Below are 14,507 nucleotides of genomic sequence, written 5' to 3'. Positions count from 1 at the left end.
GTTTGAAAATGTAACCCCCCAAATTGAAAGCCAGCCCTGAGCACTTTGTCTGGAGCTGAGGTGGAGGCACCATATTTTCAACACTTTGAATCTCAATAGCTGAATATCCATTATTAGTCCTAGGAGAGTGATTAACGATTTCACCCATTAGTGATTACACTGCAACCCATTACAGATGTTTATAAGTATTTACGCCTCCAATTGAGGTTCATTAGTAGCCCGATGAGGCTTCATCACTTTGTGGCTGTGGCGTTCTCCTCCTCCGGTCTGGGATCAGATCAGAGCGGACCCCCCTCCAGGTCAGGCCCCCCCTGAAATCTCTTATACCCCTACACTGGTGAATTGTGATGGGCCGAGAAAGGTGAACATTAACCAGTGTGCCGTAAATCATGACCAAGCTGCGACAGCATCAGCATGACAACATCAATCTGTCAGACATTCACTTCTCAACGTGTGAGCAGTTTAACACCTTGCATCACAATGGAAGATTTTCTTTTTTTTTTTTTTTTACAGTAGGCCTACAGATAGAACAAAATTGGTGGTGCAACTCTGCAAGTTTGTGTTATCAGGCTGGACACCCCATTGAAACCCCAACCCTTGATGGAAATGAAAAAGTTGAAAATACAACTGAACTTTACTTGTAAAAAAAAAAAAACCCCATACATTAAAAATGAACTTTGAATTGTGGATGACCTTGTGGCGAAACTGAAGACGGTGAAAGGCGCGTGCTGAATGTGGCGGCATGTTTGGCGGTGTCACAAGAAAGGATGCTACATCAATTCCAGCTGTGCCCCAAAGGGCTTCACGGAGGAGGCGGCACAGCAGGGGTCAGGGGTCGGGAGGCTAATTGGTCACCGCTGCGACCCCGAGACTCATCTTTGACGCGCTAACACTTGCGCACGACACGGAGCTCTTCCATCATCACGCCTCCTCTTTTCTTGTTGCTGCTGTTGTGCTGATTCATAATGATGCCTGCACAGTCATGGAGATGAGAGTGGTCGCCATGGTAACGCTTCGGAGCACCACCTACAGTGTTTTCAACGATACTCTTTTTGCCATATTATCATTTTTTTTTTACATCTATATGTAGCTAGCTAGCTGCCTAGGTCCTAGCTAGCTTGCGAGCTAGCTGATGGCACGCAATAAGAACGATTGTTCCTAAATGAAGTCAAAATCAGCACAGAAGCTAAAGTCAGTTGAGATGCCAGTTAGCATTTAAGCTACATGAGTCGTGATGATGAGAGCTTTTCCTAACAGATCCGTGCAAGACCCCCTTTGTAGCTGACAGGAGAAAAAGTTTACACAAAAAAAAAAAGGGCCTGCTCAGATCTTTGCAGACTTCCTGGGTGTGAAAATCAAAGGCCTCATTGAAAAGCAAATTGAGCAACATCAGGGGATTACAAGACTGAGCCCTGTGGGATGCCAGGCTGCAGGTCACAACGGGGATACAAGGACATGCTGTGTGGAGGGAGATACTTGGGCTAGGGGGGAGGCATCACACTGCACCAGGGACAACTTCAACCCCAACTGAGGGCTTTATGGCGAGTCATCAGATTTAGCTGCCCACTCTCCGCACACATGATGAAAACCAGTCATACTTGTCAAGTGAACACAGGAAGAAAGTCTGCCATTTTGAAAATGCAAAAACATTCAATAACAAACGCAAACTAAAAATAAATGTAAATGAAAATACTATATTATAAATAAAACCTTAATAAACGCAAAATAAAACAAAACAAAAAGATAGCTATATAATTTCTGAAATCAAAGCATTGAAACAAAACAAAGAAAATCATGGTCAAGCAAAATAATGACACGGACGGATGTTCACTTTGAAAAACCTTTACTCAAAATATCAACATTGCCTCAGTACATATAAATAATGATTTAGGATTGATTTCAATTTTATACAAAAATAATACATTAAGAGGAGAATAAAATCACACACACGCATGCACACGCACAATGTGGGTATGAGTGAGCGTCCCCTGGATCGGACGGCAGTGAGCACATCATAACAGTCAAGAAAGCGTCAAAGCGCTACCAACATTATGACCTAATGTTTCCATGGGAATGTCTAATACTGTTGGGTGTCGGGAACCCCCCCCCCCTCCTCTCCCACCCTTGAATTCCAGTGAGCTGCTGTCACAAAATGAAAGGAGTGGTTGTTTCTCAACCTGAGGGGGGTCCAAGTTTATCATCAACAATATTTATATCACAACATGGGTGATGAGGAGAAAATTCTTGTCTACTTTAGCCTTTTTCCTTCTTCTTGCAGGCAGCGTTAAGCAAAAAAAAAAAAAAAAAAAAGACGCTTGTGCAAGTTGTTGGTGCTGTCACTCACATAGTGCATACAGTATATGTACTGTATATAAAATTTCTCATCGTCCTGCTCTAAATCTTTGCATAGTCCTCTGAAGATTGTCAACAAACAAAAATCACAGTATGTACACACAACAGACACAAACAGGAAGACTTTGTGGTGGCGAAAATATGCCAGATCAACAAGCATCGGTCGGGATTGTCGTGCAGTCCAAAGGCGTGATTTGTTTTCCTTGTGCGGTCACTTTGAATAAAAAAAGTGGGCTCGGCAAATGAATGGACCTTTTCAGAATGTTTGTAAACAACAGGCGCCAAGGTTACTTCCGGGTGGCAGAAAGTGAGTGACTATCGATGACCTGAACTAAAAACGACCGACTTTGAACATAACCAGAAGGAAGACGTCTTCTGACACATGTGTATAAAATATTTTCTTGGGTTATCGTTAACAGCACCGATTGCCAAAAAGAACCACGAAAATGAAAAGTTTGACCCTCCGTGGTATCTAAAATCCTGAGCTCCTGGCTGGCTTAGAGTGCCTCGTCGAGGGCCATAAGTGCACGCGCATCACAGAGAAAAAGTGAATAGGATAGGCCAGCCTTTAAATATTTAGGACTAATATCTGTTTTCTTAGTAATCATATCCTATTTATTTTATCGGTCACTAACCGGCCATGATCATAATTTCAGATTAACAATATACATTATTGCTGGTTTCTGTGGAAAATACACCTTATAATCATATTTGAGATGCAAAAAAAAAATTATGATTGAAGCCATTTCCTCTTTTCTTCAAATTCATGTCACTTCATCTCGGTCGGTCAACTAGCTAATCTTCTGCCATCCGAAAGTATTGTGTGACGGTCACGGTGAAGATTTAACCGTTCTTTTAGGCCCTGGTCGTCGCCTGGCAGGCACTGTGGTCCACTCTCTGGTCCGTTCTGCCATACGGTCGTCACAAGGTTTTGGTATCCGCCCCCCCCACCCAATTCGTCATCCGTCGCCAAGGTGACGGGCAAGCGGGTAGTGTGGAAAAAAAAAAAAAGGAGAAGGAAAAAATGCACTGGGGTTTCCGGGCAGCGGGGGAAGTTCGGTGGACACGCTCTCACCACGCTTGAAGAGGACACTGTGGAAGAAAAACAGCAGACATGAAACAAAAAAATTGGGCAAAGGTTTACAAACTGAGGCTCAGGGGCACAAAATGGTTCCCGATTATTTTTCATGGAAACAAACATGGATGCAGCAAGGCTGGAACCTGGATTCAAACTCAAAGCAAAGCATCTGTAGTTTTACTCCAATACACAGTGTGAGTACTTTTACCACACACCTGACCAAATAGAAAGAGCCTGTTTGAGATTGTTTGTAGAATTTATTTGGACCCGACTGGCGGCGCAAACAGATGATAACAAGCTGACCCGCAGGGCAAAGTGGTCAGCGTCAGGTGCAATAATGGAGGCTTTGTGGGTAAACAGGGAGTGTTGTTAAATAAAAAAAATAAAAAAAAGTGTCGTGAGAAGAGGGCGGGCCTGGATAAAGAAAGCCCTGATAAGGTAAGACCTGGGAGGGCCCACCAGTTAATTGTTGCATAAATAAATAACATGTCAAAGTGCTTGATTGAACCTCCAATATTTTCATGACAGGGAAATCCACGTGTCCTCATTTGCACAAGTGTATATATGGATACTAAACTATATCATGTTTATTTCTTTTTTTTAATCAATTTTATTTATTTATTTATTTTTATTATTTATTTTTTTTTTACCAATTTTGTTTTTTTTCAAATCCTGGCTAGCTTTTGATATTTATTCCTAAATTGGATGGATAATAAGAAGTCATCTGAAGCTGCTTTCCTTTGACCTCCCTCCCTCCCTTCCCCATCTGTCACGCCGAGTGGCGCCATCAGCGTTGGGCCTCGCTCAGCGTGGGAAATTAAGCGTGTGAACGCACCGACGACATTTCAGGCCACGGGCGGAAAGGGGAAGAGGTGCAGTGAAAACCAAACTTCCGAGCGTTCTCGTTTTTCTATTTACTACTTGTCACTATTTTTGTATTCTACCAATTTGTTTAAAAAGCGTGTCGATGTTTTTAAGGTGACCCCCCCCCCCCCCCCCCCCCCGCCATCTACTGTAGCATGACACCAAGCTGGATTAGGAGCCTCATTTCCTCGCGCCATCAATCAACGTGCGTTCAGCTCCAAGGAACGGGACGCACATTGGACAGGAAATGGAAGGATGGAGGAGTATATTTGTGTGTGTGCATTTAATTGACTAATAAAACAAAGTATTTACCCAGGAAAGACCCCCGAGTTGCACCATCTTGTTTACCGGAGCGTCCTAATGTGTGACAGGAAGTCAACAAGTCAACACGCCATCAGATGAAAACACTGTGTGTGTGTGTGTGTGTGTTGTGTAAAGAAGATGATCACTGAGAAGTTAAGGAAAATGTTGAGCAAAAAAAAAAAAAGTAATTTCAAAAATATGTCTATTATTGAAATGAAGCGAAGAGCGAGCGCACGTGACGTGATCCGTTTTTGGACTGACCGTTTTGCTGGCCGACATGCTGAGTGTACCGATGCTGTTGGCGTCCGTCACCACCATGGCCGACGGGAAGCGCGACGGGTGCGAATATTGCGGCGGCTCCTGTTTGTGCGAGTACACTGAAAAAAAGAAAGCTTCCATTTAGAATGAATGGGGGGGGGGGGGAATAAATATCATAAGAAATGGAGTTACTGACTGTGCGAGTGCGTGACGGCGGCCATGAACGGCTGCTGGCTCATGTGATTGGGCGAATGCTGCATGAGGCTCTGCTGGTGAGGACTGTGAAGCTGCTGCGAGAACTGAACGGGCTGAAGGGCCGCCAGGCTGCCCGCCACGCTGTTGATCACCGGCACCGACTGAGACTGCGACGTGTTCAAACCTGAAGGCAAAAGTTTGGCTTTCAAGTCAAGGTGGTGACGGCAAATGTACGTGGTGGTTGTTTGGGCGTACTTTGCGCGATGGCCATGACTCCAGAAAGCGGCATGATGAGGTTTTGCGTCTGCTGATGGCTGTGAAGGGAACTGTGGATGTTGGTCAGCGTGCTCACTGGAGGGAGGCCGCCGCCTGAACCCGAAATCTGAAAGCATAATGTACCATTAGAACTTCCACTTTGCACTGTTGCAACACAAAAGGAGATTTAAAAAATTGAAAATATATAATTATTTGCATCTTTTTAGCATTCCTTTGTCACAAGGTAAATATTTGAACAGGGCACAGTGGAGAACCAACAAAAAAAAAAAACATTTATCTGCCGGAGTGGCGTTTAATCGATGAGGACAGAACGTTTCTTTGTCTGCCGAGGGACCGACGTGGCAGTATAATGTGCTAATTGTGCTAAAACACGGAGTGGCTCTTATCTAATCTGGGGGCCGCAATGTCAGAGGTGCGGCCACCCAGGTGTGCTCACTCACCATCTTGGCGTCGGGTGACAGAAGACTGTGGCTGGGGTCCAGTACCCCCGGAGACACCTGCTGGAGCACCGACTGGCTGGAGGCCAGGCCGCTGCTAAGGTGGTGGCTAATGCTAGTGGACGACGTCACCTCGCCAGGGCCTTGGCTGTAGCGCACTAAAATACAAAATAAAACATAAATAAAGTTAAGGGTAGCTTTCTTAGAATAAACAACAGGAGGAAACTTTCCGTCCAAAAAATAAGTTTGTAGGAGCCTATGGAATTGAACAACAAATATGTGTTAGCTAACTCGCTAACGTCACTGCTAATTTAGATCTTTCGGATTGATTTATATAAAGCGTTATTTGAACATGAGAATTTCTTTGTGACAAGAGAAACCGTTGACAAACGTCTGGTGAATGTCTTTACGACCCTTTGCGACCTTGAACGAACTCTGACGAAAATAAATCAACATTAAGGCTGTGCGCAAACACTCGCCGACGTTCTGCGCTCAGCGCGATACGGGCTTTAGTCCGACAGAGCAAACAAACACAATGCCCCCGTTGCCCCGGTCCCCGCTATCTAACTCGTTCGGCCAAGGCCGTCTAGCGTGACGACATGCGCTCCTCCTCACCGCCGTAAGCTAAGCTAGGCTAAGCTAATGCGGTGGAATGCTAGGCGGCGACGCTGACTGACAGTCGACTGTTTGACGATGCAAGGCCCCTGCTGCGATATCAACAGAGTCAACATTACACAATTACAAGCAATGTCAAACACATTCTTATCCACACACACACACTCGTGCGTGCACACACACAGACTGTTTGCGCTCCAAATCTCCCATCTTCCTCTGTCCATGACCCAGGTGTGACAGCGGAACGACCAATTTTACACACTAGTAAAGACTTTTTTTTCCTAAGTAGCGCACTTGAATGAGTTCTTTTTCGACATACGAGTCATTTCATCACTTCTGATTTCGAAGAATTGAGTTCAGTTCGCGATGTACAGTGACAGGACAGTATGGCGTTGGATTTAGCGTGCAGCTTGCAATGTTTGCCCGACGCTGCGCTAACTGCTAATTGTGTTGACTGAGCTTAATTAAGTCATCAGTCTTGTTTTTAGGGGTCGACAGTGAGGTGTGAATCTACACAAATATGGTCACTTCACTTCATTTGCCCACAACTTAGCAACCAAATGCTGAACAGAGGGGGGGCTTGCTAATGTTTTTTTTCAGGAGCACCTCACGTTAATATCCATGGCCTGCTTATTAGCGTCATTGGACAGAAAAAAAATACAGCACGGTGTGTGACAACAAATTATTTCCCACACCCCCGATTACGCTTTTCTTGAATCCAAATGAGTCAGCACGCTTTGTAAGCACATGGTGGGCCACCTCAGGCTAACTCGAGGACAAGGCAGCATTGAGAAAAGGGAAGGCCTGGAAGAAGTCCGCCGGAGGAGACCCAGGGGGTCCGGCATCTACAGGCCGGACATCGTGAGGGCAGCTAAAGTATATTTAGCAGAATGTGTCTCTCAAGTTGGCTCCCAGCATTTGGAGTTATGACCGGCTCCGAACAAAGCGGGCCTGAATGGCCTCCTGATACTTGAAGAGGACCAGATAACTGCCCTTTTATGAGCGCCCTTCCATTGTGTGCCGAGCGGGGGTCAGCGGTCCAATGGAGTGCTTTATTGTCCCGCCGTCGTGTTTACAAGGCCCGGCCGAGGTTTGCGAGGGCCTCCAGTATGTCCGCTCAGACAATATGAAGTCGGACACTGATTTGACGTTTGGACGCTTAATAGTCCTCGTGTTGTGTTGTCTTTGCATCACAATGAAATACTCCCGTTGTTTTAACTCATAACTGGGCAGGATGATACGACCTTGAAGTAAAATATCGATAGCTGAACTCATTTTGTGTTGGTCCGAAATCTCTCTGGCTAGAACATCTTTGACGGACCACTGCAAACGGCCGAAGCGAGAGGAGAATTCTTTGATCCGACCCACTGATGAACTCTAGGGCGTGAGTGAAGGTGCGGCAAAGGAAGGGGAGGGGGTGGGGGGCATCTCTCACCCCTCTTCTAGGGGGCTCATCAGTCCTATCCGGCCCAAAAAGAGCCAATACCCCAGTGGACAGCTCCTGCTGCTCCAAGTCTGCAACCAGCCTCTGCAGCCCATAAAGGTAAAAAGGGGTTGGGGGGGGGGGGGGGGGGGGTGTAAAATGTGACCCCCACTCCTTGAGGGACCAGCAGAGATAAATGAACCTAGTTTGCAGTCCTCTAATACAGCAGACAATGGGGCTCCCCGCCGAGGAAGGGTATAGTCCGAGCAGCTCCTTATCAAAGGCCTGGGAGATGTAGTAGCGGAGGATTTTAATTGTCCATTAAGCTCGCATAATACAGGCCGTGCCCCAGCAACGCAATGAGACACCCCGCCGGGACATTATGGCCCGACACTGAAAAACAGCTGATGCCGTCGGGAGGGATGCCAGCAGGACACCTTGTAAGCGGCCAGCTGAGAGCCAGGCCCGACGTGGAGGTCAACGCCTGGTCAGGTGAGCCCGGCGACCACAACAACCCAAGCTGGACATTGATCCGGGAGTCAATAGCGACAATTAGCCCCTCCCCCTTATTTAATCATGTATAAATATAAACACAAGTAGATCATGTACATGCAAACGGTGAAATATGTGAGTTTGCTGACAGGGGTGGCTATTTTTGGCTAATGTTAGCATTTAGCAACAAGATTCAGTTAGCAAGATGATTGTGATGTATCAATTATGACGAGGTGGCCATGTTGACGTCCAACTGCGCACGTAATTTGCATTTTACAAATTGGATTCAAATTGAAAAATCGATTTGGGTGAAATTCCGGCCATATCGCTCCGCCCGACAAGGCGAAAAGAAGGCAAATAAACGGCCGAGCGACCGGTTTATCAAAAAGGTAAAAGAGCAAAGCCAAGGCAAACACTTTGTTTTCCCTCGTGTTCGGACACGAGTGGACACAATAGGTCGCTCGCCACCACTTTTATGGAGGCTGAGTGATGGCGCGGCGGATAAAGCTAACAGCTTTGTTGTTATGTCGTATACACGCCAGGTAGACTTTGTCAACACCAATCACTCGCAAGGCAAACACCAGCGTCGGGGTGAAATGGTCACGGCGGTACGGTGAGCGCCTTTCCTCGCGACTCAACGCGGAAGTGGCAGCGCTGCCGCCCGCCCGCTCGCCCGCCCCTCCCCGAAACCGTCCCGCTGACCCCGGGCCGACCCCGAGCCCGTCACAGGACGGCCGCCCTTTGTGTCCTCTCTGCCCGGCGCGCTGACTTTGGAGTGGAGATTGCAGGTACAATGCGGATTGTTCTCAGTGTGTTGTCAGAGATCCGAATGACAATGGCATTTGCTCAGCACCACTCACTGGTGCTCATTGATCACTCGTCTGTCTTTCTCTCGCTCCGTAATCGCATCAACGCGTGCGGCCTCGTCAAACAACGGCTCTCGGACCTGCTTGCGACCATTCGTTTGAATGCTTTTTACAACTGGTCCAATTCATTTATTTTACCGTTACTTATTTATGATATTATTTTGTTTCATTCATTAATTAGTATTTAAATACTTGCACAATTATTTCAATATTATTTAGCACATATATAAACACATTTATTTAATATAAATAAATATAAATTAAAAAAATAATAATTCTACATTTACAAATTCTGCCTAGCAACAAGGTGTGATGTGACCCAGGAAAACAAACTAAGGAATTCCACAAATGATCTTACTTGGAGGTGACGCGCTGTTCTGCGGGTGGTGCGGTGAGCCATGGGACAGGAGCGGGTTGAGGCTGTGCGTGGTCGGCGTGCTGTAGGCGTCCATGGCCAGCTTCTGCCTGAACGCTTCTTCCTTGCGTCGATTGGCGAACCAGTTGTACACCCGCACCTCCGTCACCAGGTTGGAGCCCAGACCTTGAGCTTTGGATGGCGACACCCCCCTCTGGAGGCACTCAGCTCTAGGGGAATATCCACAGTGATTAGGATGGCTCAGAATCTTTGCATATCGTACATAACAGCGGTCACCTATGAGAACTGGAGTAGATGTACCACTGTTTTAAATCAAGGTGTAATTCCAGTTTTGACCTATAGGGACAGTCCGTTATTTTGCACCACTATTGCAGAAAATGTGTTGTTTTCTTATTCCAGTTTGATTCTTTTCTTGACTGAGTTGACCCACAAATCGTCCATGCCTGAACAGCCTAACATTTTTCCTCGTTTGGGACATTTCCAGGGGTTCTTCAAAGAGGAACTTTCCTCAACTCATGAATCTAAGCTCAGGGAATCTGTCTTTTGGGGCTGAATTGAATTCTACTACTCCGATGTGTACAAGGATGTGGACCAACCTGTTGCACTCCTCTACCAGCGCCTCCCTCTCCTCCTTGCTGGGGTTCTTTTGCCTCTCGTAGGCTTGGTAGAGGATCTGTTGCGAGGCGGGCCCCCATTTGAAACGATTACGTCTCATTTTCTTGGAGGAGGGCTCGCCGCCGGTGTCGTCGCCGCCGCCGCCGCCGGGCTGACCCATGCCCTGACCGGACGGGTTGAACTCTGGGAAAAAAAACACCGGATCCTGATTGCCTTTGTCTGTCATATTGCTGCCAGAACCTTGCACAGCCTGGTTGAACTCTGCGGAAATAAGAAGAAGCACACATGCACTTGTTATGATGGCCCCGATGGCTTTGCGCAATGTTTGTCAAGACACTCAAGAAACACTCCAAGACAATCCAATGGCATGTGATAACACACTCGAGCAGGGCTGGTTAACCTTTGACCTATGAGGGCAGTGGGTGCCGATGGGGGCAGCCTGTCGTGATGGACACGTGTGCCAAATTTGGTGCAAAATATGACGTGCTGGGTTTTTTAATTATATTAAATGAACCCCCCCTTAAAATACGTATATCCACACAAACGCTCATAATAAAAGTTAGCAATGACCAATCGTGGCCAGAGGTTGCCCACCCCTGCTGTGCAAAAGTCTTGGGTCAAGCTCACATGTGCCAGTGCCATGTGGGCGAATTTTTTCTCTTTCGTCTGGTGACTTACGTCTGAGGATCTCCCGCTGCTTGCGCACGTACCAAGTGTAGAGGGCGGCGCGCTTCTGGGTCTTCATGGGCGTGCCCTTGTTCAGGTGCTGTGAGAGGTGCGACTGATTGAGGCCTGTGATGTCCACCACTTCGCGTTGTGGAATGTTGTGCTGCTGCATGTAACCTTTGATCATACGGGCTGCGCGCCATGGATCCTCCCTATAAAAAAAGTTAAACTCAGCAACACAAAAACATCACGCCACCTCGTGACTAGTTTTCATTTTTGGCAACGAATTATTCGAAACAAATCACTGTCAAAGTGTGGTATGAGTACCACTGGTGTTGTGCTGGTGCCCTCTAGTGGTAGGGGAAATTCATCTCTGCTCAAGTAGAGTTTAGTTGTATTTAACTTTTAAACTCATTACTAGAGCCTGAGCAATACTATTTTTTAGGCTGGTGATGATTGATTGGCCAATTAATGAATACAAAATTGAAATAAATTGTCATCTCTTTGAATTGGGGGAAATTTGGTGTAGAAAGTTTGAGAACCAGTGACCTACATAACCTCAACCACCCTCCCCACCCCCAGAAATGGACCAATCAGAGATTTTTGGTCAGCAGTGTATCGGGATCCACTTTTTGTATCCATAGTTTTTATTACTAAGATCACGACGTCCCTGTGACCTGTTTGTAGGAGCTATATAACATAACAATAATATAGGCCATTCTATCACGGCAGCTTGAATAGGCTGCTGTAAATATTTTCAAAAGGTGCGTTTAAGGGCCGCATGGAAAACTTTGAACTTTACAGAAGAGCATTGGATTGGAAAAGACCTGAAATTTCACATTCTGCTTTGAAATGTTGACAAAATGCGTCACGTTGGCTAATTGTCGTTAGAAATAGGTAAAATAGCAACAACAAGAATAAACTGTTATGATAAAGATTTCTCACTGAATATTGGCAGCCATTTTGTGAATCAGCAATTTCCATTACACACGTTTCAATATACAGAAAGAATCACCGAAGTAAAGCGATGCAATTAATTGAATAAACAACTTATTATGTCATTTGTAAGGTCATTTTAACTCCGTTAAGAATGAAAAACAACACGCGTGCTTGTGTTTGTTTTGAGAATGTGGAGCCCCGCGTGTGGAAGTGTGAGAGATGTTAGTATATAACTTTTTTTGACAATGAATAACCCGATTCCCATTGAAGCCTAATCGCAACACTGTGTATCTTCCAGTTGATGATTTATAGAATAAAATTAATAAGAAGTCCACGCGCTCGCTCGCTCGCAGGTTCCACGTGGTTTTGACTTGCTGCCGTTGGTGCTGCTCGGATTAATTTTCTCTTTCGGCACCGCCACAATCGCGGATATTCCGTTTAATTTTTTTTCTAAATAATTATTAATAATATTGTTACTGTAGATCTTTTTATAATACTTCTTAATTCGTTTAATTTGAGGTGGTAAGTATACATTATTATTTCGTTGTGTCTTGTTGAAGTAGTAAAAATAGCGTTTTTTTTTAACGCTTCCCGTTCAACTTTTTTATTATCATTGCAAGGTGGAAAGTAGAAATTACCATTTTAGTATTAGTATTATTATTAATCGTAGTAGTAGTAAACCATGTTTAGGCTACTGTTACCTAACGCTTCACCTTCAACTTCCCTTTTTAACCTTGCAAGGCCGAAAGTATAGAAAATATTCTTATCTTAGTAGTATTAATAGCAGTTGTATGGATAGTAGTCGTTGTTGTAGTAGTAATAGTAGTTTTATTATTACTGTAGGCCGATATATTTTTCCACATTTTTTCTTAACACTGTCTTCAACTTCCATTTTGTTACGCTCGAGAGATGTCGTTAAAAAAAAAAATCATTATTATTTATAGTATTAGTGGCAATAGCATGAAATAGTAGTACAGTCTGTTATTTTTTATCATTGCAGGATGGAATATAATGTTGAAAATGAATATTCTAAATGACGTGTCCAGTTTCTCTCCTGCGGGAGCGTGACCTAGATAAACTTGTCACTTTTGAAACAATTCCAAAAGTTAAACGGATTACTCTATAAAGTGCGGGATTTCTCGGAGCCACGTTCGCCCATTTTCGTTCCTTTTTCCCCAAATAACAATAATGATGTGAACGGAGAAGTGCCGAGTGACTCACGCCAACATGCGGTCGACCTCGGCGCGCTGCTCGGCGGCCTCCTCGGTGTTGAGGGACTGCAGCTCCTTGAGGATGGGCGGCGTGTCGAAGTCGTCGCCGTCCTCCGAGCCCTCGTCGCCGGACAGTTTGGTGGCCGCTTTCCCGTGGCCGTTGGTCAGTGTGTGGAACACCGGCTTGGCGTCGCATGACTCGCCGTTTGTGTTGTTTTTGTGGCGCGGAGACAGCGGTGATTGCAGCCTTTCTAGCTTCACCCCGAAGCCCCCGACCGGGTTAGGGTCCATGTCGTCCAGCGCCTGGATCAGGACCTCCCTGGTGAGCCCTGAATCCAGCAGTGCGCTCAGGAGCTCGTGCTGCAGGGACGTCAGTTTGGACACCATGTTGGAGAACATCAAAAAAAAAAAAAAAAAAGGGGGAAAAATAAGTGTATAGGTTCCGTTCGGGCTCTTCGGTCCAGCTGACACCTGTTCTAGGGTGAGGAGGATGGATCTACTTTGCCATGATGCTGCCGCCTTGCTCCAGGGATATAAAAGATGCTAATGAGGGGGCCGGCTGATGGGGGGCCTTAATATGTAAATGCAACTCAAGAAGAAGAAGATGAAGACGAGGAAGGTAAGAAGTAGAAAAAAGAATGGGGAGGAGGTGGAGGCCCTCTCCGGGCCCGAGGTGTTTACACTGCCAGGCTGCTGCAGCTTTTATTGGTTCCGCTTATCAGAGACGCGACTTTGCTGGACTTTGGACGGCTTATTGTGAGTCATAAAAGGAGAGAACATGCAGCGGCACATTTTGACAGCAAGCTCCGTGCGCGTGCGGGCGGGCGGGCTGCATGCAAGGAGCTCCTCTCTTCGGCACCATCTGAAGAATCCCAATCAATCGGAATCTTGCTGCTATCAAATTAGGCCTGGTGCTGATATCTCGATCTGAACTTTTATAAATGTGTAAAAATGAAGAGATTATGAAAGAGAATATTTTGTTGCATTAAACTTTTGCCATTTTACAAGTGTTTTTGTCATTTCATTTTTTTTTTCTATTTCTAATTTCATTTTTTGAAATGTTCATACTTTCGACATGAAATTGTTCACATTTAATTATAATTATTTACATACATTATATTTTTTTTTAATTTTATTTGGGTCACTTTAGGAACAGTGACCCAATTCCAGGGTGACAGAATGACATTTAGTTTTTGTTTTAATTGCTATCAATTATCAAGAAAGTCTAAATGTAGAATTTCTCACCTTTGGTGTAGTACCGCGTTGTGCCACAACATGCCGGGCAGCACTGAGTTGGACTGGAAGAGATGGAGTGCAATTAAGTGCAAAAAGAAGAAGCTGAGATTGTTTCTTTCAGCTATGGCTCTCTTGTTGGGGCTGAAATAGACAAAACAGGACAGTGGCGCGGATGCCGAGCAAACTCAAAAGCCACCTTGATATTTTTTTTGTAAAGGGAGATTTTATGAACATGTTGAGCGTATAAAATTATCTTCAGTGTTACATTCTGTGTTTTAAGCACGACTCAGAGGCCAGGAGGTCAG

General features: G+C 45.3%; 1 protein-coding gene across 1 annotated transcript; it reads right to left on the bottom strand.

Moving 5' to 3' along the window:
- Positions 1-1,847: 1,847 nt before the first annotated feature.
- Positions 1,848-13,943, bottom strand: hnf1ba (HNF1 homeobox Ba). The gene is made up of 10 exons (XM_061280311.1): positions 12,977-13,943; positions 10,829-11,028; positions 10,132-10,411; positions 9,518-9,744; positions 5,767-5,921; positions 5,306-5,432; positions 5,052-5,234; positions 4,859-4,974; positions 4,607-4,651; positions 1,848-3,444 (listed from the first exon to the last, which is right to left on the bottom strand). Exons 1-10 carry the CDS (start codon positions 13,363-13,365, stop codon positions 3,424-3,426), a joined length of 1,743 nt encoding a protein of 580 aa, XP_061136295.1. The 5' UTR covers positions 13,366-13,943; the 3' UTR covers positions 1,848-3,423.
- Between the last annotated feature and the right edge of the window lie 564 nt (positions 13,944-14,507).

Source organism: Syngnathus typhle, linkage group LG6, assembly GCF_033458585.1.
Source record: "Syngnathus typhle isolate RoL2023-S1 ecotype Sweden linkage group LG6, RoL_Styp_1.0, whole genome shotgun sequence".
NCBI classification, from domain to species: Eukaryota; Metazoa; Chordata; class Actinopteri; order Syngnathiformes; family Syngnathidae; genus Syngnathus; species Syngnathus typhle.
The sequence above is the reverse complement of the archived record's forward strand: the minus strand, read 5'-3'. Positions and strand labels throughout refer to the sequence as shown.